At 39.6% G+C, this 25,073-nt stretch overlaps 3 protein-coding genes across 5 annotated transcripts in view; all 3 read left to right on the top strand.

The window, feature by feature from the left end:
* The window catches only part of kazald3 (Kazal-type serine peptidase inhibitor domain 3), a 12,069-nt gene extending 8,894 nt beyond the window's left edge, over positions 1-3,175 (top strand). Inside the window, exons 3-5 of the mRNA XM_034872086.1 lie at positions 2,185-2,345; positions 2,424-2,571; positions 2,720-3,175. Coding sequence (XP_034727977.1) covers positions 2,185-2,345; positions 2,424-2,571; positions 2,720-2,805 — 395 coding nt within the window. The 3' untranslated portion in view covers positions 2,806-3,175. The remainder of the gene's footprint in view (positions 1-2,184; positions 2,346-2,423; positions 2,572-2,719) is intronic.
* A 1,873-nt stretch (positions 3,176-5,048) lies between these two features.
* On the top strand, positions 5,049-13,609 carry ciz1b (cdkn1a interacting zinc finger protein 1b). Of its 3 annotated transcripts, none has more exons than XM_034872070.1 (13): positions 5,049-5,124; positions 5,590-5,653; positions 5,923-6,108; positions 7,040-7,125; positions 8,440-8,516; positions 8,616-8,756; positions 9,516-9,610; positions 9,698-9,791; positions 10,109-10,213; positions 10,356-10,535; positions 11,124-11,178; positions 12,505-12,626; positions 13,410-13,609. In XM_034872070.1, exons 2-13 carry the CDS (start codon positions 5,625-5,627, stop codon positions 13,461-13,463), a joined length of 1,224 nt encoding a protein of 407 aa, XP_034727961.1. In that variant the 5' UTR covers positions 5,049-5,124; positions 5,590-5,624; the 3' UTR covers positions 13,464-13,609. The 3 variants fall into 3 exon arrangements, with proteins under 3 accessions (XP_034727961.1, XP_034727960.1, XP_034727962.1); XM_034872071.1 differs by having other exon boundaries at positions 5,070-5,124; positions 5,585-5,653; XM_034872069.1 differs by having other exon boundaries at positions 5,058-5,653.
* A 1,110-nt stretch (positions 13,610-14,719) lies between these two features.
* surf4l (surfeit 4, like) lies at positions 14,720-20,273 on the top strand. Its single transcript, XM_034872092.1, has 6 exons — positions 14,720-14,944; positions 16,967-17,153; positions 18,389-18,465; positions 18,832-18,875; positions 19,038-19,227; positions 19,872-20,273. The coding sequence occupies exons 1-6, from the start codon at positions 14,897-14,899 to the stop codon at positions 20,136-20,138; spliced, it is 813 nt and encodes a 270-aa protein (XP_034727983.1). The 5' UTR covers positions 14,720-14,896; the 3' UTR covers positions 20,139-20,273.
* Positions 20,274-25,073: the final 4,800 nt, after the last annotated feature.

Raw genomic sequence — 25,073 nt, 5'->3', positions numbered from 1 at the left:
TGGCAGAGGCTGTTGGTGGGCTTTTCAACCACTTACGGATATCCATCTTCTTACAAAGCGAAAAGTCATCCAGTTTTTGAAAATTAGCGGTAACTGTTAAGTGGCTACATGGACGTAGGCAACGTCACGTACGTAACCTAACGTTCTTTTTAGTAATGCCGTGATAGGCTGTTGCAGTGTAGATTCCCATCAATCAAACAAAATCACACCATCGTTTCTTTATATATTAATGTTTTAATGATAAATAATGCAACATTAATGCAAGACAAAATTAGCAACTATGATAATATAAAATTACTGTATTTTTTAAAGAGATCTGTGCCTCAAGTGGGGGGGCACAAGCATTTTGGGGGGCGGGCCCGGCCCCCTATGGCCCGCCCATAGCGACGGGTGTGTTCAGATGTCAAGTTATTTGCTGTCAAAATGATTGGCAGTCAGTGGAATGCTAACAGCGGGTGATGGCTTGTTGGCATCAAAATGGCGCCATAGGAGCTACGCGTTGTGAACATAGACAGTTAAAGAAATGGACCAACACATTATATAAATCTGCTGCTAGCTGAGCTAGAATAAATCTCAATCATTCAGAATCTTGCAGAGACGGAGAGCGTAGGTGGATGTAAGGAGAGAATATAGGCACAGGCTATTATTATTAATCTATTATTGCTAACTAACATGCTAGTTAACATTAGTAATTCATTTTAAACCTAAACAGCTAATGTGAGTCCAAACTGTCTTATTCTGTACTCTTACAGTAATTCCTCTACTATGCGACAGCAAGTTGAGTGGTTATGACACAATCGTTATTATATAAAAATTGCTATTTTTATAAAAATGTCTGCTACGGAGCCATAACAAGAGGCACAAGGTAACAAAGCCTTCTATACATTGTTGTGTTTCTTTAGAAATAAACAATGCACAAATAGAGTCTTTAAAAGCATCAGATGTAAAGTTACATGCTGTCAAAGTGATGTCAAAATGAATGGCAGTCAATGGAATGCTAACGGCTGGTGATGGCTTCGTAGCATTAAAACGGCGCCAGAGGAGCTACGCTCAGAGAGGTGAGGCTTACCGCCTTGATTTCCCCCGGCAGCTCGGTCTGGAAACCTGCACGTTTATTTCTCCTGCTTAAGTTCACATTTTTGCGGGAACCAATCCCAGACTGGCTTATCTACCTGGCGGCGCTATTGGTGGGTTTAACACAATGACGATAGAGAAGCAACCAAGCCGTTTCTGGTTGCATTCAACATAGCAGCCACCGAAGCGCAGCAACCCGTTGATGCCATTGTCGCTGCTACATCACCCGGATTGTTGGTCTGATTGGTTGAGGGACTTTTAAATTGCGTACGGTGTAATGATGCCAGACTAATCACACTTATGATCTTTAAATAAAAAGCTCTTTTCAGCACACTCCTCAGTTTTAATGGTTTTCAGTTTCAGTTTTCAACATCGAAAGAGGTTTTTACAATGTCTCTTGCCCTGCTATCCTTCCTCTTCACTTCCTGTTCACACTGACTCTGAGATCCTGAGTAAACCTGGTTTCCTGTCGGTCTGGAGGTTTTCTGACTTTTTGTGGATAAAAATATTTCTAAAGAATGTACACATACCTTTTGCTGTGACTTCTTGTAGACAGTGAGTTTACAATATTGTCTTAAATGAATACAAAGCGGAATATTTTATTTTAATTTACAGTGACAGCACTAAAAATAAAACCAGCGCTAGCCCTGTTGGAAAATGTGGGTAACTGTCTACATTTTTACAAACCAACCACTTATTATGGGATGTTTACCATAGAAGAGTTTAGGAAAGCAGCTGTATGGAACGTTCCCTTGTAATTCACATTAACTGTGACAGTAGTTGGGATACTAACTTTTGGCCTGCGAAAAGCAGGCTTGAAACAAAATGACTTCTCAGAGTGTCTCTAAGTACACATAAACTCTGAACAAGGCATTTTCAAGTGACCGAAACTTTACAATTGACTTTGATGGGAAAGTAAAGACAGAAAGTGAAAGGGTCAACGTTCTAATAAGAAAACACAAACAACTCCCATTGGTTGATTGGTTGAACCAACATCCTGTTGGGAAGTTTTCTTCTTCGAGTTTGGGTGAAGTTACATTTTGTCATCATACTGTTGTTTTTGCCTTCCTGTCTCCTCTATCTGTTTCTCTCTGTCTATGTGTCCATCAGTACCCATCATTAAGGTCCCCCCTCACAGCCAGGTGAATGGGACAGGAAGCAGTCTGGTTTTCCTCTGTGAGGTCTTTGCATTCCCGATGGCTCTGGTCGAGTGGAGGAAGGAGGGCCGAGACGTCGTCCTGCCCGGAGACGACCCCCACATCTCAGTCCAGGCAAGCAGCACAGACATCAGCAAATCAGAATACTTTAACACCACTTTCACGTCTGACTACCTGTCTCACCATCCTCAGTCTCGGGGCGGTCCTCTGAAATTCGAGCTCTCCAGTTGGCTGCAGATTGAGGGGGCGGGGCCAGAGGACTCAGGAACCTATCGCTGTGTTGCTCGTAACAACATGGGGTCAGTGTCGGCCTCTGCTGTGCTGGGAGTACTGGGAGCAGGTGAGACGGACTCGAGCTGTGTTTCAAAGAGTAGCCTCATAGACATATATTTTTTTCACATATACTTTTCGAAATTTTAAAATTAACACCTGTCTCTGTCTCTCGATCTCTCTGCCTCTCTATCTGTGTCTTTCTGTCTCTCTGTCAGCGGAGCTGTCTTCCTACCTGGCCAACAGTGTGTCCGAGATGAAGCAGCTGATGGACGCCTCAGACTATGACCAGGACTTTTACTGACCAAGGTTGTGATGTCACTTTCTTCAACTATTTGTCTTTTCTTCAGAAATTACCTTAAACTCATCATCGCACACACTGGTGGACACATGAGACGCTCTGTCAGGACAGATGATCAGACTGCTTCAGGCCAGTTTGTTTCCAGCAATATACTAACATATTGAAATGTGGATCATTATATCATTATTATTATTATAATTATTATTATTTTTACTATTATCTCAGTGTGTCCCAACATTACTCATATGTAACAGCGGGTGTTGACACGGTGTTTCAGCATGTTGAACGTGTTGTTGATGTTGCAGGGTCGAGCCCAAGTCTCCTGTTGGCTCCGTCACTGTGAAACTAACTTTATCCCATAAATAAATGTAAAGAACAAAAAAAAAAATCTAGTATTTGTGTTTCCTCTCGGTGCTGCTGCATCACTGACCATCAAATACATGGAATAAATCACATTATGCAGATTAAAAACCCTACAGGAAGTTAAACCTCCTCGGAGAGCACCATCAGTGATGAATTATGTGTGAGGAAGCTGAACCAACATGTGGTGAATCTATTAACCAACAGAAACTTTGTTTTTCAAGAGCTCAACCCTTTGTTGCCCTCTAATCTCGTCCAGACTTGAAATTCTTTCTCACAGCGTTTCTTTGACAGACCTTTCATCCTAAATTGCTTCAAATCCAGTTCATACATCACACAATATGTAAATAATACAAAGTGATAAGAATTTCCCCAGGCCCTGCTGTGGGCCTGACAAATGTTTAACAAGAAAAAAAGCTTTGTGCAACAATAATGTAATTTATTACCATGTATGTCATTGTCTGTTTCTTTCCAACTGCTGTCACACCTCACAGGAAACTCTTTTACACATATTTACACAGTTTCTTTTTTTGCTGCTCCCACTCAGGTCTTTATAGGAGCAAATGCAATTATTTGCTGTATGTTTAGCTGTGCAAAAACCTTTGTCCTTACAGCATGTTATTTTCTGAACACACAGAAGAACTGTCTTTACAGACAAAACTTTTATCCCCCCAGAATGAAAAACACATTTTACTGTGAAAAGATTCAAAGCAATACCAGACACCTGTGTGTGTGTGTGTGTGTAAGACTGGAAACATTTTTTGCTGTTCAGAACACGGATGTATAATTTGGTAGAGGTAGTGAGACAGCAGATCAGATAACTGCTGTATTAATAGTTTATCTCCACCATATCTGTGTTTGTTAAAATCCTGACTAAAAACATATCAGTGGAGCCATAACCTCTCGTGTTTTATTGTTTTTTTCTGGGGAATGCAATTCCCCCCCGAAAAACTCTTAATAAAACAATGATTAATATTTTTGTTTCTTTGTTGTCTCAGGAAAAATATTTTCTTCAATGAATTGTAATGTATTGACAGTATATTTTTTGCACGTGTAGTAGGAGCGCACATTCATATTTTGCGTGCATATGTACAGTGTACAAATGTAATTGAATTCTTTTAATGAATTGTTTGGTTCTGAGTTCCACTCTTCTTCACTGCATGTGAGAGTGTAGCTCACAACACTGGAGTGTACTGTTGAGACCATGTTGTTTTAATGACTCTGTTCGTGTATGCACAGACCCTGTGAATGTCTGCAGGACATTATGTTTGCAGAAAACAACTGAAAGACAGTCCTGCATGTTAGTGTGTTCCTGTTCCACCAACAAATCTGCAGCGTCTCTGTCTGCTGAGTGAATCCAGGAAATACCAGTAGATTCACTGCAACCTGAAATAACTTCCAGACCTCACAAGCCAATCAGTGTTAGCCTGGAGCCTGAAAACACACAATCATCCGCATCCACTCAATAGTAAACAAGTCAGAACTGTAAATGTATTTCATTATCTGTGCACACAAACAGTGGATGGATGGATGGATGGTTGGAAAATGGCATAACCTACACAGAAATTAAGAATAGAAATATGAAAACACAGCAGTGAAGTGATAGTGTAGCCGCTAAACTACTACAAAGAGCTGTCACTATAATAGAGCATGTATAGAGGTAGTGAAAATCTATGGTGTTTAAATGAATAAAATGTGCAAAAGTAAATATTGTGGAACATGTAAAATACAAATATACCTAGAAGGCAATATGTAACACGTGTATATGTGTGTGAGGTGTAATAATGTATCATTGCTTTTCCAACAGCAGATTTGTATCTTGTTGAAATTAAGAAGCTGCTGTTCTCATGATGGCCGCAGTCTTCCTCCCAGTCAGCAGGGGGTGACAGAGCAACTCCGAGACAAACGGTGAATAAGTCTGTGTTTACATGTAGTCGAGCTAGTTTTAGCTTCTTCTGAGCGGTACGTTTCACTAAATTCAGCTGTAGTTAAATTTAATATAGGTATTTACTCTGATAAGAGCTCTTCCTTTCATCCCTGCCAAACAACGCATGAAACACTAAAGCCAGGCTCTGTTTGTTGGTCGAAGCTGCTTTATCCCGTCAACGTTAGCCAAACCACGGATGTGGCGGTATTTCTTTTCAAAATCGACGAATTTAAAGTTTGTCTGCTTATCACTCGAGTACAGTCCCTTATAAAAATTAACTTAAGACATGTTAGTAATTACCACTAGCCAGTTGTATATTCGGCTTACATACTAAGCACCAGTCTCTTCTTTTTTAATATACGTTTGTGTTTTAAGACATTTTGGTGATTTTGGCAGCGGATCAAAGACGATATCTGCCTACATTATATTTTTCAACGTAGTTCAAGTTGTTAACGACACGAAATCTTAATTAAGTTACTGTTACGCTTCTATTAGTGCAGGTCAGTGTTGGTGCAGAGAAGAACTGGTCTTCAACATGGTCAAACAGCAGCGGAGAACAGACAGGTAGGACTGGTTGCAATGGGTGGCTAATGGTTATTATGGTTGGCTGTTTACTGGTTTCAGCTGTAATCCGACTGGTAGAGCGTGCAACTTTGAGTCACACTGTGAACTATACTATACATATTCTTATTCTTCTCACTTTTATTAGATAAAACAATTAATTAAGTAGTTGAGAAAATGAAAGTTGCTTTGAGTTTTTAGAGGCTGCTTCTTCTCTTTTGATCAGCTGCATTCACTGGTTTCACTGATTTGTCTTCACGTTCTCCCATCAGGTGTTTTGTACCTGCTGCAGGGAACAGTGTGACGTGGGTTCGTTTTCCTGTTGGCCCCGTTCAAAGGAGACACATTCAGCAGGTAGACAGAAACAATCCCCACAGCCCCATCACCACAGAAGAAGAGAGGGGAGACCCAGGACCTGACGAAGTTTCAGGAGAGACAAAAAGGGCGAGACTGGACCGGTCAGTCTAAAACTATTTATTTATTTGTGTTTTCTCCATCCAGTCTGTGAGTCAAGTGTAGCCTGATCATTACACAATATGAACAATTATATGTTCTTGCTCTAGATGTTGGTGGATGCTACTGTCTTTTTGGCTTAAATAAAGGCTACCAATTATTTCCAATAGTGATCAATCTGCTCTGTAAAACGGTCACAAATTAGTGAAAAGTTGTCTTTCACAGTTTTCATGTTGATATCTTGTTTTTATCCAACAAACACCAACATGTTTAGATTGGAACCAGAAGCTCTAGCCAGTGAGTTTTTGTAATATTTTCTTATAATTACTTATAACGATTTATCAAAATACTGTAGTTGCCAATTCATTTTTTATAATCAATTAATATGCTAATGGTTTCAGCTCTAGTTCAGATGTTCTAAAGGGTTTCAGACACGTCTGTATCTCTATCCACAGAACAGCGTAATGTTTGATGTGCTAACAGATAAACTGCAGCAGCAGCTTCACTTGGAACTTGATATTTGTTACTAATTGTATTTCCACATTAATAAATATTAGCAGAAGGAAAACCGCTGCGGTCACTCTTCTGCTTCAAACACTTCAGTGGAGAAATAAACAAACAAAAAGCACGTTAACTGTTTGTGCATAAATTAATTAATATTAAATGCATGGCAATTAGTATGGATTAGTTTTCAATATGGGCATTTTAATACACTGACAAGTGAATTTGCAGTTTCAGAGATGTGAGGAAGAAAAGAGTTGCGAGTGCTCACACATCATTCGTTTGCATCTTTTTGTGTATTAAATGTGTTCTGTATTTTTTTAAAAGCACTTTGTAACAGTTTTGTGAAAGGTGCTAAATAACGTGTATTTTTTCTTATCAGCACTCTGAGACTCTGAACCACAATCACCACTGTAATAAATATGTTTCCCTCAGAACTGAAGACGCTGCAGCTCTGACCAATAGAGAGAAAGTCCCAGGGTCATGTGGTCATCCAGGAAGTGAGAGCTGCCCCACAGCAGGTGAAGGACTCCCCTAAAATGTATTTCTCCCTGGGGGCGAGGCTTTACGTACGTCCTTCATCACAAGGACTGTGTGCACATTGTCCCTTTTTAGATAAGCTAGCAAAACCGTGGTCTAAAAAGTTGTTTATCAGTCAAATCTTTGCCTTACCTTAAAATTAACATGACGGAGACACTAGATTTGTACAAAAAAATTGTGATCATCAATTTTCAAAGATAGACTTAGATTTTTGCTGCTTACACGGCTGCAAGGTGACCAGATTTCATTCAGATTTAGCTGCTAATAAATTCTCTTAATTCTTAAGTTGAAAATGTTATTCTGGAAAATATGGGCCACTAAATAGTGCTAACTATTGGCATTCAGCTGGGCTAATTATTGTCCAACAACAAATATCTCTTTAGATGATGAGGTCTGTATTCTGATATCGATGTAGTATCTTCGATATGTGTGTGTGTGTGTGTGTGTGTGTGTGTGTGTGTGTGTGTGTGTGTGTGTGTGTGTGTGTGTGTGTGTGTGTGTGTGTTTTGTGCAATCACAAAACAACAAGGTGTGATAAGATAGAACTTTATTAATTCAGAGGGAAATTGTTGTGTAGTAGCTCAGTACAACACAGGAAAGACTGCAAATAAACTAAAAATAATCATTAAGATGCAAAAACCAAATGTACACAATATTAGAAATGTAAACGAGCAGGTTACCATAAATTGTCATAAATCGCAACATATGTGATTTATGCATAAAGCTCATACTACCGTTGCTATGTGCTCCACAATAAACAGCTGTTCATAGTGTTCACACTGAGCTGGTTTCCAAACTGAACTTGCTACAGATGGAATTAGCTTTTCCACATTTCACCTGAAGATTTTAAAAGACTCTAGTGTTTTCATTTTGTACCGTTTATAGTTCTACAGTTACGTACGTGTGTAAAAAGTAAAGTTCGAAGTAAGGAGAAGGAAGTTTAAGGTCTGCTAAAAATGAAGTGCTTGTCTGATTAAACCAAGTTAACTAACAAGTTAATTTTATTACAATTTTTTTCTGATGAAATGAGAGACACAACAGAGCTGCATATCCATTTTTACCTGTGTTATTATTCATAACACAGTTACATACAGTTATGATGCTGTGGTGAGCTTTCAGCATAAACCTTACAGATGTCACTGATTGGTTTTGTTACTGTTCTGTAATGAAACATCATATGTGACCCCTTCACAGTTCTGAGGAAATGCATTTTCAAACATTCCTAAGCGAACGTAAAGTCTATATGTTTGTATAACCCTTGTTATAAATGTGTGTATGTTTGTGTGTGTTGTTAGAAGGCGTTTCATCCAGACTGCCTCCTCCAGACCAGCTGGCGTCAGCAGAGCCCAGTGAGGACAGCAGAGCAGCTGAGGTGATGATACACTCTGATGTCATCTCAGTTTATGACATCACTCATGCATATATGTGTTGTGATACTTTCTCTCCGTCTGTCTGTGTGTGTGCGTGTCAGCTGCAGAGTGTAAGTTCACTAAAGGTCACCATCCAGCAGAGCAGTGAGAGCAGAGAGTTTGGACAGACAGACAGGACAGCTGACAAACAGACAGGTGGACTCCACTGTCACGTCTGTGACCTTACCTGTCGCTCCGTGCAGGTTAGAAACACCTCAGGTTTCTCCGGTACTCTAATACTGCAGTACTTCATCTCCACATTGTTGCACTAAGATCAGATCTCAGGTTAATGATTTGGTAGGCTGGATGACTTTCCAACAGTAAAAGTAATGCAATGTAAGAAATATGCCACTACATAACTTGAACGGATGTATAAATACGTAAGCATTATCAGCATAATGTAGTTTAAGTACTTAAAGTAAAAGCACTGATTGTGCAGTAACATGTTCCCTGTCTGCGTTTTTGCTTTTATATCTGATGTTTCTGGATTAATATTACTGCTGCATTAATGTGTATGTTGCATTTAACTGCTGTAGATGTTTAAGGTTGTGCAAATTTTAAATGCTTTTATACTGTTGGGTAGTTTAATCTACAGCAATGCATCATGTTCATCTGTCCTGTGAGAACCACGTATGTCTACAAGTCAACTTTTCATGGTGTCAGAAAAACAACCCTGTCTTTTCAGCTTTGTGACAGTGCATTTTCCAGCTGATCCAAGAGGCTTTTTAAAGAGTTTATTTTGCTTAAGAAGTAAGATAAGTAGTAAAAAGTAGAATTTTCTCAACACATTAGTTAAACTGCATCTGCATCATACATGGTTTTCACTGGACAGGAAAGGGGATGAAAAAGTGTCATTGGAAGAGTAATTAAAGCTGTCAGACAAATATGTACTGACGTAAAGTAAAGTAAGTGTGTGTGTGTGTGTGTATGTGTGTGTGTGTGTGTGTGTGTTTGTTATCCAGGTGTTTGAGGAACACATGGCAGGATCAGAACACCTGAGGAAACTGAAGGAGATGACACACTCTATCTGCCTTAACACACACACACTGCAGAACAGGTATGTTTACACACTCACACACACACACACACACACACACACACACACACACACACTCATCCTGATTGCTCCATCTTTGTCCTCCAGGGGGTGTTGGCCCGAACCGCAGCGTTGGTGTGACACCTGTCAGACTCATTTCAGCGGTGATATCATCGTCCATCGACGAACAAAACAACACAAGGTAGCAACACGGATGCCATCGCAGACACCGTCACAGACACAGCTGGTTTTGATTGGTCAGAGGGCTTGTGTGATCGGGTCTGCTGATTCAAACTGAACATTCCCTGCTGCTGTTTTACATTCCACTTACGTACTCTCCACTTGCAAACCGACAGGAGGCTTTTATTTTGCAGAAGTTGTAGGAAGTATAAGAAAGCCCCTCCCACACACTATGTAAAACTCCATCAGTGCAGAGCGACACGCTGCACCTCAGATATGATCACAATAAAACAGGAAGCAGGAGGTTCATTAATCACTGTTCTTCTTCTCTGTCTCCAGATGTGTAAGCAGATGTGTCGTCCCTTCTGTCGGGTGTGTAAACGTCACTTCAGGACTCCCAGGAAATTTGTGGAGCACATGAAGTCTGCAGAGCACAAGGAGCAGGTCAGCAGGACGCAGGCTCATGTTAGAGAAGAAGTAGTAGTAGTACGACCAACTGTCTGAACATGTCTGAAATCAACTGTATAACATCAACGCTGAGAAACGGGGTGAGGGTGAGTTTGATTCTCTGTCTGTCTCCTCCCAGGTGCACCTGGAGGAGGCTCAGGAGGAAGAGCTGATCACTGTGGATGCTGTCGGCTGCTTCGAGGGAGAGGAGGATGATGAAGAAAAGGAAGTAGAAGAAGTAGAAGTAGCTGAAGAAGAAGAGAGTGTAGGAAAGGAAGAAGCAGAGAAGGAAGTGTTGGAGTTACAACCAAACGTTCAGGTGAACAGCGTTATGTTTCATCCTACGGGGCTCTCATGGTCACACATTAGTGCCGGCTGATCAATCACTGTAAGGTTTGTTGTTGCTGAAGTGTGAGTGAGTTTCAGTCCGACCCGAAGCTTCAGCTGGATGTTTGTGTTCTATTTAATCACCACAGTGACAAAAGTTTTTAATTTATGCAGTTGAATTGCATTTGTGCACTAAAAAGTGCATGAAAAAATACCCAGATGTAGATTGTTAGCCGTATCGCCTGAGCCAAAGGTCACTCAGCATGGTTGTTTTTTGAAATGTGTCAAACAGACGAGGTTGTGGAGTAACAATAAAATGAACTCAGTAAGATGATTTTGAAGTGCTCATATTATACTTTTGGGCTTATTTCCTTTTCTTTATATTTTCATATCTTTTAAAAAGGTACTCATACTGAAGTGAGATTCCTCACTCTGTAGCTAAAACAGATAGCTCAACACACAGGGTGAAAAGAAGAGCTAGAACAATGTGCAGTACAACAAATATATTGTGTTTGAAAATTTGAATTTTGAAAATTAAACCATGTAACCCTGTATGTGTGTGTTTTTTTTTTTTTTGCAGGCAGCTGACAGACAGAAAACAGAGAAGGGGGAATATGACCCACACACCACATATGGTTTGTTCTTGACTTTACTATAGTAACTGTTATTGCTGTGTGACAACTCATTGTCAGTATAGTCAGTATATATTAGAGGTGGAACGGTGCACAGAAGTTACGATTTGGTTCATACCTCGCAAAACAAAAATTCTGAATATATTTTAGTCTCTTCCCTGAGTATGTAAAGTAAGATGTAAACAGTAAACAATAAGTACTCCACATCCTCTCCAGACTCCGACAGATTTCTTTATCTGTCTATGACTGGACCAGAGGTATGGACAGCTAAAGAAGTGGACCAACAGATCCCGTTGTTCTGGACGGAGACCAGTGAAGGGAAATAGATGCACTTTTACAGTAATGGCTAGGCCTCACTGCGCAGCATCCAACTGAGCTTGACGACGTAGTTGTGATATGGGCATCGTGTCTGAAAGTTTTAAGTCTTCTGGTGGCTGTGCCATGAGAAATCTCAATCATTCCCATTCAGCAGACACGGAGAGCGTAGGTATATGTTAGGAGACAACTTAGACTCAGGCTAATTACTGCTAACTGCTAACCAACATGCTAGTTAACATTAATTAGTATTTAAGCCTTAACAGCTGATGTAAGTCAAAACTGTCTGCAAGCTTCTCCTGGCAAAATGGTGATTTGTCGACTATGCGATGGAAAGTCACGTGGTTATGACGCAATCGTTAGCCTATTTTTATAAAAACGTCTGCTGCAGAGCCATAACGTGAGGTACAAGGTAATAGAGCCTTTTATACATTGTCGTGTTTCTTTAGATTTCTGCAGGTGATGGCTTCGTAGCTATAAAATGGCGCCATGGGAGCTACGTTAAGAGAGGAGAGGCTAACCCCCTTGCCTGGAGGCGGAGCTCGGCTAATGGCTACCTAGCTTTAGAGCTAAGGCAGGGCTACAGGTTAGGTGTCCCTAAGTAACGTGTATCTAACAGTAGTCCCACATTACATTAATTAATTTGCACGCAAGTTTTATTCAGTTTTAAACCGTGGATTGTCCATGTAAAGAACCGAGACGCCCGTACCATTTTGGTTCCTAACAAATACATGTACCGTTCCACCCGTATTATATATAGTATAGTCGGTACAGAGTAAGTACACAGCTGTATACAGGTTTTCTTGTTGACCTTTGATTAAGCATGATTTAATATTAATCTGATTTATGAGAATGTCCTGTTAGTATCTATATACACTGTCATAATGTACCAGTTTTGGAAAAGGAAAGAAAATATGAACAAATCTATTCAAAATAATAATAAATGTTAAAATTAATATATATGAATAATATTTACTTCATATTACAACAATACATGTATCTTTGTCTCCACAGGAAGTAGTTTTGTGCTTCCTGTTTCTGGCTTCCTGTGTCAATTGTGTAATAAGTTCTTCTATAGAGAGACAACAGCACGACACACACACTGCAGGACGCACACGCACTACCTCAACTTGCAGGTAACACACACACATTTGTCTTTCTATTCTTATGAAGACCTAGCCTGACGTCATCATACTTAGGTTCTAGTCAGAATGTGAGTCTGATACTGCTCCATTGGGCTGTGATTATGGGGCGTGTTTCAACTGAACCAGGAAAGAAAATACCTCTGCACTCAATTGGATAGATCTACAACCAATCAGAGCAACGGCGTATGTGACAAATGTTGAACTTTTGCCAAATCCCGTTGGAAGGATGGCAAAAACATCTTTCCAATCAACAAATGCCTTGATAACGGTTCTCTGTTCCTGTATTCAAATGAATGCGCTGTTGATATCTTCTATAACGGACACAAAGGCCAAATCTACACATCTCAATTCTCTAACGGCCGCCATCCTGGGCTAAGTTTGGCTGGCATCCAGGCTAGAGATGACCTTTCCTGACATAATGCCTGACCCCAAACCTGACACTGAGCCTTAAAACCATAGACTGTAAAAGTAATGGACAGAGTATCCGGATCTACAGTAAAGCCAACGCAGAAGTGCCTAAAACGTGCATTCTATCTAATTTCCAGCAGGGGGCAACTTCACTAGTTGCAAAAAATAACTGTTTCTATAGAAGTCAATGGGAAAATGACCCTACTTCTCACTTGATTTATTAACCAAATAACTATTAGGTCGTATTCTAAAATTTGTCATCACAAAGATAAACTTGCGCACACACACACACACACACACACACACACACACACACACACACACAAACAACGAACACTCTGCTGAATGTGTTGTTTTGTTTTTCAGAGCCACAGAGCTAAGAGAACAAATGAAGATCAGGACAGATCTGCTCTCACCTGACCTACTCTCACTGTATCCCACAATGCATCTCTGTATCCCACGATGAATCTCTGTATCCAGGTGATACTTCTGTAAAGACACAGAACAGGCATGTTCTTCCAACATAATTTAAACATCAAACAGGTACAGATATGGTCAACTTACAACCTGTGTGGTTTTCATTGGATTATATTTGGATGTTTTGTGACACTGAGTCACCTCTTTACCGACACCAGGTGGCTGTTAGAAGAACTGCAGCTTCAAGTCTCAACATCACAAAACTCAAATCATGATGTATAAATGTATAGTTTTATATTAAAGGATTAGTATAACGGCATTTTAGGTCATTAATATATTTATTGGATCAACCTCAACATACCAGAGATGTCACTCCTTGCCATGTATGATGTGTCCCACAAATCCCGTTAGAATTGCCCGTAGATGTTACTCTATATAACGATATCCATCCATCTGTACGTGGCGTTTCTGGTGCAACATTTTTGAATAGGCCCAATTGCCAATATCTTTGTAAAGTCCAGATGCTTATGATAATGTGATAATTCTGGGCTAAAATCACAAGTATTTCCTTATTGCTGAATTTGAATGCTAAGTATAATTTGATCAGGTTAATTACTGCAGGCTTAATACAGTGGCGGTGTCTGTAGTGTGATGAGGTTGATCGAATTTTGCAAAATGAATCAACGTGGTTCCGTGTCAAAAACAAGTTTTTCTCTCGCAAATTTGTGACTTTATTATCAGAATTTTTTGGGGGTTTTCTTGGGATTTTTTTTTTTTTTTTTATCAACTTGAAGAGGCTAAAACCACTGATAAATATATAGAGCATATATACATGATATACAACTGTTATGCAGTATAATGCATAGAGCATGCATTATACTGCATAACAGTTGTATATCCAGATATTTGGACATCCTGACTGCTACATGGGTTCTTTTGATCTGGCAAACACTATCTTTTATTTATTTATTTTTCTCTTTTTTTCTTTTCACTTGGGACCATTTTTGTTGCTTTTTACTTTCATTTTTTATTTACACTTTTACATTTAAATAAAATAGACATTCAGGAAACACACAAACAAACATTATAACCATGTAATCCTCTGTAATGTTTCTGATAAGGGTAAAACGTCACAGCCACACTGGATAAATGTTTAGATTTTTTTGTTAAATATTGTTATAATTCATAAGACTTCATTTTTAAAAAATAATAAAAGAGAATATGTACGGGCACTCTGCGTACACGTGGCATGCCTCACTTTGTTGCGTACAGAGGGGGCGCTGTACCCTCTAAGCGCAGAGGATTGTGGGATAGCAAGAGGCAATAGCGGAGCATCATCATCATTGCTGCCGTACAGCGGGACTCGTCTCACCGGACTTTAACCTGAGCTGGGAGCCGTTTCTCCGCATTTAAGTGCCTTAACAGCGGAGGGAGAGATGGGACACGGAGACCTAATGAGCCGGGCGGAGGATGTAGCTGACCAGGTGAGCTCCTCTCTGCGGAAAACACTCATAACGAACCGGCCACAGACGGGGGCTGGGACCTGCTGGGACACTTGCAGACCGCGGTTGTCCGGATATTTTCTGCTATCGAATTCCATTCAAAAATCTGATAGTTTTATGGAGCTTTGTACACGGTGCACACTCCGGTGAATCAGTGCCTTCCGGTAAATTCGGCCTACAGGAGATTTTCCCAAACAGCACTTCAAGTATAGGATCAACTTTTGTTGAACTTTTGAAGCATATACATTGTTTTAACGTTAAACGTTAACGTTAGTTTGGCGGAGGCAAATTGTGGGTGTCTGATCGAGAGTCTGATCTGAGAGTCTGTCTAAAAATAAAGTTATACTGAATCATCATTCACCATACACACTTGTATGCCGAAATGAGGAGTGGCTCCTAATGATGTGCTCAAGGCCTCGGTTGTTTTCTATCAGCTAAGAATGCTCGGGAGATAAGCAGGGAAACTTAAAACTTGCGGATTTTTAAACGGAGTCTGGTGTAACGTTCCCTCTAAGAGAAGGGAAATATTTCAAAGACCATGTTATTGAAAAGGAAAGCGATTCTTCTTCTTTGCTGAGTTTAAATCGTATTTAAAGTTATCTTTGTAATTACTTCCACAACATCTGTAAGCTATTTTAGAAGAAGATTCGGGGTTATAGATTTGTGAATATTGGACGAAGTCATGGTAATTACGTATGCCGAAAGGTTGAATTGATCTCAGTAATGAAACTGTAGTCTTAAGTTATTTGTTACCCGCTGTGAGTCTGCAGACTAGAAGGGTGGGCAAAATTGACATGCTTTTGTCAATGGAGTCTGGTGTGCCGATTGTTGTGCCATAAAGAAGTGAAGTTAACACATTTGACTATTCATTTCTATCACAGAATGATGCGAAAATTATTAATAATTTAATATTGCAATAATAAAATTGCATAAATAACGTTCACACTATTCAGTTGTTCCTGAACTCTAGTGTCACTGCCTGTTTTACACAGGCAATGGTTATGGCACATCACGTTTACTTTTACAGTTGTAGTTTTCCTGCTTTTATTTTGAAGCAGCTTTACAGAGGAAGCAGTTTGAGGAGGATGTTGGAGTTGACTGGCTGCCACATACGCACCTTGATTATGATGTCAAGCTATGTCTCCTGTTCTCATTACAGCTTTAATTCAGCAGGCACGTTTTTCAGCTGCCAGTGAAAAGCAAAATTACCTTAGGTCACACAAGCAGTGTTTTCCCTCGGTTTGTGAAAGACTTAGGTGCACGTATTTGTTGGGAGGGTTTAGGGGTCCTCCTTCAAATAGAAGGTACCTTTTTCAATTAAAAAGTATATCTAAAATGTTGGAAAAGCTAGAGCAGATAATAAATAAATAAATAAATAAATAAATAAATAAATGACATTCAAAAAGCTTTGAGACAAACCCACCAACCCAACTACAATCATTAGATCTGAAAAGAGTCTTTAAGTTTAATGCTCACATTGATCTTACATTTATTCAGCTTTGGCGGTGCTCAAATCGACTCGGGTGCTGCACCTCAACCTTATATTGGCAAGGGAAATCCTGCAAAAGTCTTTTCAGTGCAATCCTATAACTGTTTACCTGTTATCCAGCAGACGTTTGTATCCTCACAGGTATTTATGTGGCCTACACATAGGTAGTATTGCATGATGGTAACCTGAAACTGCACCAGAAAAGAAAGGGAAGGACAAACATGTCTCTTCTTAAGAAACATACCTGTTGAAGGAATGTTCATTTTGATTTAATAGTAGTTTAAATGTTTAAAAGACAGATTAAGAGTGGGGATGTGTATGGGTGACTTAAATGCTGTTAATGTTAAGCTGAAGGAGTGGCATGGCATCAAGGATTATTTTCACCTGAGAGATAAAAACATGTCACACTTCAACAGATTTTCCCGGTAAAAACAATAATTACCAGATAACAGAAACCCACAGTTTAATCCACTCGTGACACTCTGACACTTTAAATTTTTTGTGTTGTGTTGTAGTTCCTGCGGGTCACCAAACACTACCTCCCCCACATGGCCCGGCTCTGTCTGGTCAGCACCTTCCTGGAGGACGGCTTCAGGATGTGGTTCCAGTGGGGGGAGCAGAGCGAGTACATCGAATCCACCTGGAACTGTGGACACTTCCTCGCCAACATCTTCGTCCTGCTCAACTTGCTGGGGCAGCTGGGTAATATATATATGCACACACGCTTGTCTTTTTGTAGAGAGCTGAAGTCACGCCCTTCTACTTCCGGTCCATGGGACCTATGTTTTGAAAATGTATGAACGTGGAGAGCCAAATAATTTTTTCTTCCTGTTTGTACTGAGCTATGGATCAGAAATATCATGTTCGTCAATTTAAAAGAGAATTTTTCAACCGAAGAAAGTCTCAGTTTTTGTTATACTGTTGAAGTAGAAGACTGTGAAAATGTCCAAGGGACCTATGTTTTGAAAATGTATGAACATGGAGTGCAAGATTATTTTTTGATCCTGTATGTATTGAGCTATGGATTACAAATATCATGTTCGTCAATTTAAAAGAGAATTTTTCACCCGAAGAAAGTCTCAGTTTTTGTTATACTGTTGAAACAATTCACTGGATAAAAAACACATCAGGTAAGATAACGTTACATATGTTGTGGAACAGAGCTAAGCTTGCTAGCTAGGTGACGTAAATTGTGTGAGACGAGAAATGTAGTTCACTGAGCGGTTTCACACAAAACTAAGTGGTAATATGACAAATCTACGGCTAACTGAGACTTTCTTAGGCTGAAAAATTATCTTTTAAATTGACGGACATCATATTTGTGATCCATGGGTCAAATCAAACGGAATTAAAAAAAAATTGCCTCTCTCCCATCACTACCGTTCATATTATTTTGAAACATAGGTCCCATGAGATCCACTGTAAGGGGCGTGACTTTGGCTCTATATACTTGTGAGGACCCTCGTTGAAACAGTCCTTTTGAAAAAACCAAAATGCACAAATGTCCTCACTATGATGGTTTAAATGAGAAACTGGGCCTCGAAAAGATAGAGAAAACCGATCATTTAGGAAACTAGGGTCTGTTTTCCAGTTTTTAATGTTGACATGACTTAGGTCAGAGATCACTTTTACAATTTAAAACCGATTTAAAGATTCAGATGACTAAAACAGTACTGTACTAGTAATAATAACAACAGCGTTTGAATGGTGAAAGTCATCTTTACACCGGTTGCAGTCAGTTTTGACAATGTTTAGAAGTCACAGGTGAACATGTGAACAAACCTCTGATGTCTTCAGACACCATGTTTAACAGCTAACACATGACTAACTGAATGTCTTCGCCTCTCTATATTAAATTTCCTGTTACGTGCAAAAAGATTTAAGTCATCATAACACAGAAATATCCTAAATAAAAACATCTGTATGTCTCTCTGCAGGTGGCTGTGTGTTAATCCTTAGTAGAAACTTTGTTCAGTATGCCTGCTTCACTCTGTTTGGGATCATTGGCCTCCAGGTACACACACACACACACACACACACACACACACACACACACACACACACACAAGTCTGACCATCATGATGTGAAGGTGCCATTATCTAGAATCATGAGTTAACGTCAGCCTTTAATCAGCTCTTCATGATGTCCGACAATTGTTTACCGGTTTGAAGTGTCTTTCTGCTCTTCCGTCCTCAGTTTTAGACAACAAATTATTGTGTGTTCACTTTGGAAATAAAATAAAAACAACAGTATCCAAACTGAATTACTCTGGACACTTTTGTCTCACAGCGCTAAAAGAAATTGAAAACAAGCACTGACTATGAACACCAGAGTACGGATGTACAGCATACACAGTTGATGTTTCCTCCTCCTCTGCAGACGCTGGCCTACAGCATCCTGTGGGACCCAAAGTTTCTCATGAGGTGAGTCTGCACAGCCACAGTCTGCATGGAGCCCTCTTTAATGATCATCTTACCATCTTTTTAAATAATCTCTCCATGTTTCCTTCCTTCCTCCATCTCCTTTCCTCACCTCTCCCCTTTTCCCCTCTCTGCTTGCTTCCCCTCCCCACCTCCCCCCCGTAGGAACCTGGCACTTGGGGGAGGCCTTCTCCTCCTCCTGGCGGAGTGCCGGGGGGAAGCTCGCAGTGTGTTTGCGGGAGTTCCTTCTCTTGGTCATCAGAGCTCTCCGAAACACCTGCTGCAGCTGGGAGGAAGGGTCCTCCTTGTCCTCATGTTCATGACGCTGCTGCACTTTGACCTCAGCCTATTCAGTGTGAGTGACACACACAGTTTTTGGATATATATATATATATATATATATATATATATATATATACACACACATTTCTATTTTTAAGAACATTATAGAAAATGTCCTTGTTTCAGCTGTGTCTGATTCTTTTAAGTTTAACACAGTAAAGCTGATTCTGAACATGCTAATGTGTTTAAGTTAGCATGTCAGCATGCTATCTTAAAATACAACGGAGGTTGATGGGAATTTATCATTTATGGAGCCTACAACATCTCAAAATATTTTGTTTTATTGCATGAAGATGTTACCTCAGGTAAAAACGACTTGTGGGAAGCAACTTTGTGATCAAAATAACAAGATGATTTAAATTCAAGTAATGATGTTGTTCACAGAAGATCAAACACGACCACGTTTCAGGACTTCAAGGGCTACGGCGTTGATAGTTTTAAAGATTTTCTATTTAATAAAGGTTTGTCCTCAACATTGATTTATAGTGTCCCATTTACAAAAACCTTGTGAAGGGGAAAATATAAATTAAGTTCGGAGCATCCTTGAATGCATCAAATGGAAGATTTTCTTTCACTAACCTCTCAGCTCAGATCCTGAACTGAACCCTTTCAGTTTCTGTGTGAATCCTCATGTTGACAAGCTGATCCTGTGTCCAGATCCTGCAGAACCTGGTGGGTACGGCACTCATTGTGCTGGTGGCGGTGGGCTTTAAGACCAAGCTGGCCGCTCTGACTCTGGTGGTCTGGCTGCTCTGCATCAACTTTACCTTCAACGCCTTCTGGAGCATCCCGTCGTACAAACCCATGCACGACTTCCTTAAGTACGACTTCTTCCAGACCACGTCGGTGATCGGAGGCCTGCTGCTGGTGGTGGCCCTGGGGCCCGGGGGGGTCTCAATGGATGAGAAGAAGAAAGAATGGTGAGGAGGGGGGAGCAGGAGGGGGAGGGGGAGGGGGGAACTGAAAAAAAAGATAAGATACTTTTATTTTGAAACATGGCCAGAATTCTTACTGTAAAAACTAAAGTGTTAAAATGTTCCCATACAGCCGATAAGAAAAGAACAACTCTATAATAGGAATATGATCATATATAAAGGATTTTAAAACATTGCGCAAGCCAGTGTGATGTTTTTATAATTACTATAAATCAACTATTAGAGCTTGATTGTTACAGGGTGCTGGATAATTTCAAACAAGACATTTAAAGTCATCATCCTGGACTTAGGAAAACTGGGAACCGTTTTAGCTGTTGTATGACATGTTATAGACCAAACAACTCACCTGCAAAGTTAGACAGAAGCACCTGTCTGTCTGCAGGTTAGCTGACTGTTGGGTTACCCCTCATCAAAAGAAGTATTACTGATTATGTGACAGCAGCGGATATATCTCCATCATCGGCATCATTAACAATTATTAATTAATGAGCTCATACTGAAAAACTTTACACAGTGCTTTACAACAGATTGAAATAGATTGCTGTGTGCTAAAGTAATAATCAGGGATATTAAAAAAAAAAAAAAAACGTACCATTTTTGTACTATAAAGGTAACCTGCAGATATCTGTATTAAACTGTGTGCACGCTGGTCTAAGGTCAGTGCGGTGTTCAGTTTGTGTGAAATGGTTCATGCATGATTTATACATCTGACTTCAGATCTGAACTTCCTCCTCTCTATGCTATTTATTTCCATTTTCCATCTCCTCTTCCTCTCCCTCACTACCCTGGAAATCCAGAGTTCACGCGAGGGCACAATTTTCATTTGCTCAGCGAGTTACTCTGGCATCAAGTAATGCTGCTCATTACCTATACACTTGTAGCCGAGCTGCACCAATCAAAACGGTGTATCTGATGAAGGCAGGCCAGAAGCAAGCTTAACAGATGACAACAGTTTAATCTACCAGCTAGCTCCGCTGGTAGCTAAGTGTACGGGGCTCTGGATACGTCACTCCGTGTGTGGTTGTGATTGGTCGTAGTGTTATTCAATTGTGTGCAGTGAGATTCGCAAAAATACACTTGGTGCCGCCCCTCAAGATGGGTGACTTTCATTACTCAATGCCAGACCTTCAATCTTTCGGGTTTGGGTCTGGATTTCCAGGCTACCCCTTCAGTTTTCTGAGTGACCAATCAGAGATTCTCCTTGCGTGTGTTGTATGAATGCTGCTGTCAACATGTTTATTTTACAGAGAAACGTTTCGACTTGTTTTAAATCAGCTGAAACATCAGAAATCAGTCAGCGTCCATCAACAGTCTAAATAATGAAATATTATTTTTGTTGTAATGGCTGGATGTGTCCAGCAGGTGGAGCGGTTTACATTTGTACGGTTTCACGTCTGTTTTCTTGTTTATCGCTGTTTGTTTTGTCTCTGAGTATCTATAAAGTTGTGACAAAGTGAAATAATTTTCTATCATGTGTTTTTGTAGAAGATGTTTAATAAATCAGTCCAGCATTGAGAAGCTTTCTGTGTTGCTGCATTTATTTAATGTTAATACGTCCAGCTTACATGTACTTTACTCTTGTACTTTAATACATTTTCTTGTTACTACACTACATTTATCTGACAAATATATTTACTGACTTGATCATTCCGCTGCATGAGACAGTGACATGACAGTTTTACACTTCAGTATTTATATTAAAAGTATAAAAGTAACATTTTAAAATGGGAGTGTTGTTGACACAGAAAACTGAAACTATCTGACTCCTTCCACCACGTCAACTGCCACTGCTACGTTGTGTAGCAGATGTTTCTGTCTTGAAACCCTAAAAGTTTAATATAAACATTTTCCCAGACGTTAAACAGAAACCAAATACTTCTATTCATTAGCTGCTGAAAGGGGCGCACTGGACACCAGATAATATTCACTTCAACTGAAGCTGGCAGATATATGACATTGTTCCAGCATCCATTGTTAACCCTCTTGTTGTCCTTGGGTCAATTTGACCCATATTTAAAAAAAAGTTCCTCTATCAGAAATTTTCTTTCAAACAAATTGTCACAAACAAAATAATGTAGATAGTTCCATAAAGCTTTTTTACAAGTGAAATAATTGATCAATTCATTACTTCTATTGCATTTAGGATTTTTATTCAATTTTAGGGCATTTTAATTTTTCTTTTTTTATGAAGCCCAGAAAGAAGTGAATAAACATTGTGGGAAAGGGACAAAAGTGTCAAGACAGATGACCAAAGCTTTGAAAAAAAAAAGTTCTAATTTAAGATTTTTACCCAGAAAACCAAAAAGTTGTGTGGTCTGCAGGAAGACAACACAAGGGTTAAAGGATAACAAAATGAACTTGTAAGTATTGAAACTGTCCAGCGGGTGGAGCTGTTTACCTGCAGCTGCTTTATTCCAACAAAAAAAATCTGTCACATACACCACATTAATACTGACATATGATGTTCGACTTAAAACCCATGGCACACTGATCAAACAAATCCAAACTAAAATGACCTCAAAATAGAGAGTGAAAATGATATTTACTGCAATATAGAGACACTCATTTTAGACGTGTTTAAAAGTGTCAATGCACAATCAGAGAGGGTCCTTAGATATTAGAAAAGATTATATTTTAAAAGTCATCAGGTTTCTTTTACCAACTCATAACGCCTGTTCAGTTCTGTGTTGAAATGTGAAAATGAATTGTCGACTGAGCAGAATTTTGCAGCTGTACGGTTGCTAGGAAGAAAATGTTGCTTTCAGCTCTGTGATTGGTGGTCCAGCTATGAATTTACAGGCTCATTTCACAGTGACAGTCATATTAACCAACCATATCTTCACTCCAAGTGGGTGGGCTTTGTTTGGTCAAGTTCCCCTACTGTGGGTATCTTTCTTATACTTTCTATGGTGGTGACCTTAGATAGTGTAAGAAATAGACAATGTGATCCTGTTGATTTCAACGGAGATCAGGGAAGGATATGGATATTAGAGGCACTTTTACTGTGATGATTGAGCGTGACGACGTAGAGCAACCTGTCTGAAAGTTGTACGTCTTCTGGTAGCTGTTCCAACAGAAATCTCAACGTTCCTAATCTTGCAGAGACGGAGAGCGTAGGTATATGTTAGGAGATCGCCTGCGAGCTTATCTTGTTCTATTTGACAGTAAATTGTGGTTATGACAGTAAATTGTGGTTATGACAGTAAGTTGTGGTTATGACACAATTGTTGCTACGGAGCCATAACGTGAGATAAAAGGTAATGGAGTTTTTAATACATTGTTGTTTTTTTTAGAAATAAACAATGGACAAATAAAGTCTTTAAATGCTTCAGATGTAAATGTATTCGCTGTCAAAGTGACGATAAAATGAATGGCAGTCAATGGCATGCTAACGGCAGGTGAGTGCTAGGTAGCATAAAAATGGCGCCATTGGAACTACTTTTATTAGCGGCTGGCTCCCCTTGGTGGGGACTATCGGTACACAATTTGAAAGCTAACGACTTTAGCTAACAGCTAATTCGGCTAACCCCTAGCTTGATTCAGCCTAAATTAACATTACTCAAAGTAAACGGTGGGGAAAGCAGGCTACAGCTAAATCAAGACTTAATAATAATAAAATAAAAAATAGTAATAAAAAATAGTAATAATAAAGACAAGTATTGAGTGATTGTATTTTAAATAAGCACAAGTAAAGTAGAACTGACGTAACAGCTGTTATATATTTTAACGGTTATTTTAAGTTTTGAGGGTCTTTTACATGCTGTCTCAGCTAGTGGTTAGCTGAATTAGCTGTTAGCTAAACAAACGTCGTTAGCTTTCTGGTGAATGCGAAGGGACTTTCTTTAACTGTCTATGGGAACAGATCGTGCAGTGTCGTAAATCCGTGTCCATAATGACGTAACATCTGCGCATGCGCAACATATTGCACATGCGCAGAACGGATCTTGCAGGCAGGACGGATCGTGTACCGACAGGGACAAAAATCACAAGCTATTGGCGAGAAACAAGCTAGCTAGCATAGATACGTACACGTTATTAGCTAGCTAGGCTGTTGGTTCACGATGGCAGGGAGTAAGGTTACAGCTGGTGAGAAGGACCATAGTCATGAGGACATTGTTGCAAATTTATTATCCACGCCATTTTTAGGATTAACTTTTAACTAAAAGTTGACCTTAAACAGTAAAGAGAGACCCACACCAGAAGTTATGTTTGTGCAGAAAACCAAGGACTGAACATATGGAATTTGACCAAACAATGCCAAACAAGGACAGACAGCCATGTAAGTGTGTGTGTGTGTGTGTCATGGTTATAAAGTGAAACTTTACATTCATGACTGACAACATGACAGTAGCCTAATGGACCTTTCTGTACCAACACACCTGTAATCAACTGAGCCAACATTCAAACACGTATTTATTTTAAAACCACAGCAGCCGGAGAGAGACATTATTAAAACCTCCTGCAGAAACTGTCTCCACCTCTACTGGCTGCAAAAAACAAAATCAAGCGCCACACTTAGAAAACATGTAGCACACACATACACTGCAGATACAGCTGCCACTTTGTTGGGAAATCAATAACTCATAATTGCAGTATGTTTTTAAAGTGTGTGTGTGTATACATATGTGTGTGTTATCCTTGTGTGTGGTGTTCAGGTGCTGTCCTTGGCTACAGTCTGCAGGTTATTATGGTCCTTGACAAAAACGCTCCGGTCACTCTGTGTGTTTGTGTGTGTTTGACTTCACTGCTCTGAGGTAATATTGAATGTTTTTATTCTGTTGTTTGACCTTTTATAAAGAACATCAGTCAGTATTTTTTTACCTGTCGGTACACTTTATGATCTGCTCTACTGCAGTCACACTTTTCATTGATGTCAGCAGCACATTGACTATAATTAATCATTTACATGTCTTTTCTTTTACTA

The sequence above is a fragment of the Etheostoma cragini genome, chromosome 5 (assembly GCF_013103735.1).
Source record: "Etheostoma cragini isolate CJK2018 chromosome 5, CSU_Ecrag_1.0, whole genome shotgun sequence".
Lineage (NCBI taxonomy): Eukaryota > Metazoa > Chordata > Actinopteri > Perciformes > Percidae > Etheostoma > Etheostoma cragini.
The sequence above is the reverse complement of the archived record's forward strand: the minus strand, read 5'-3'. Positions and strand labels throughout refer to the sequence as shown.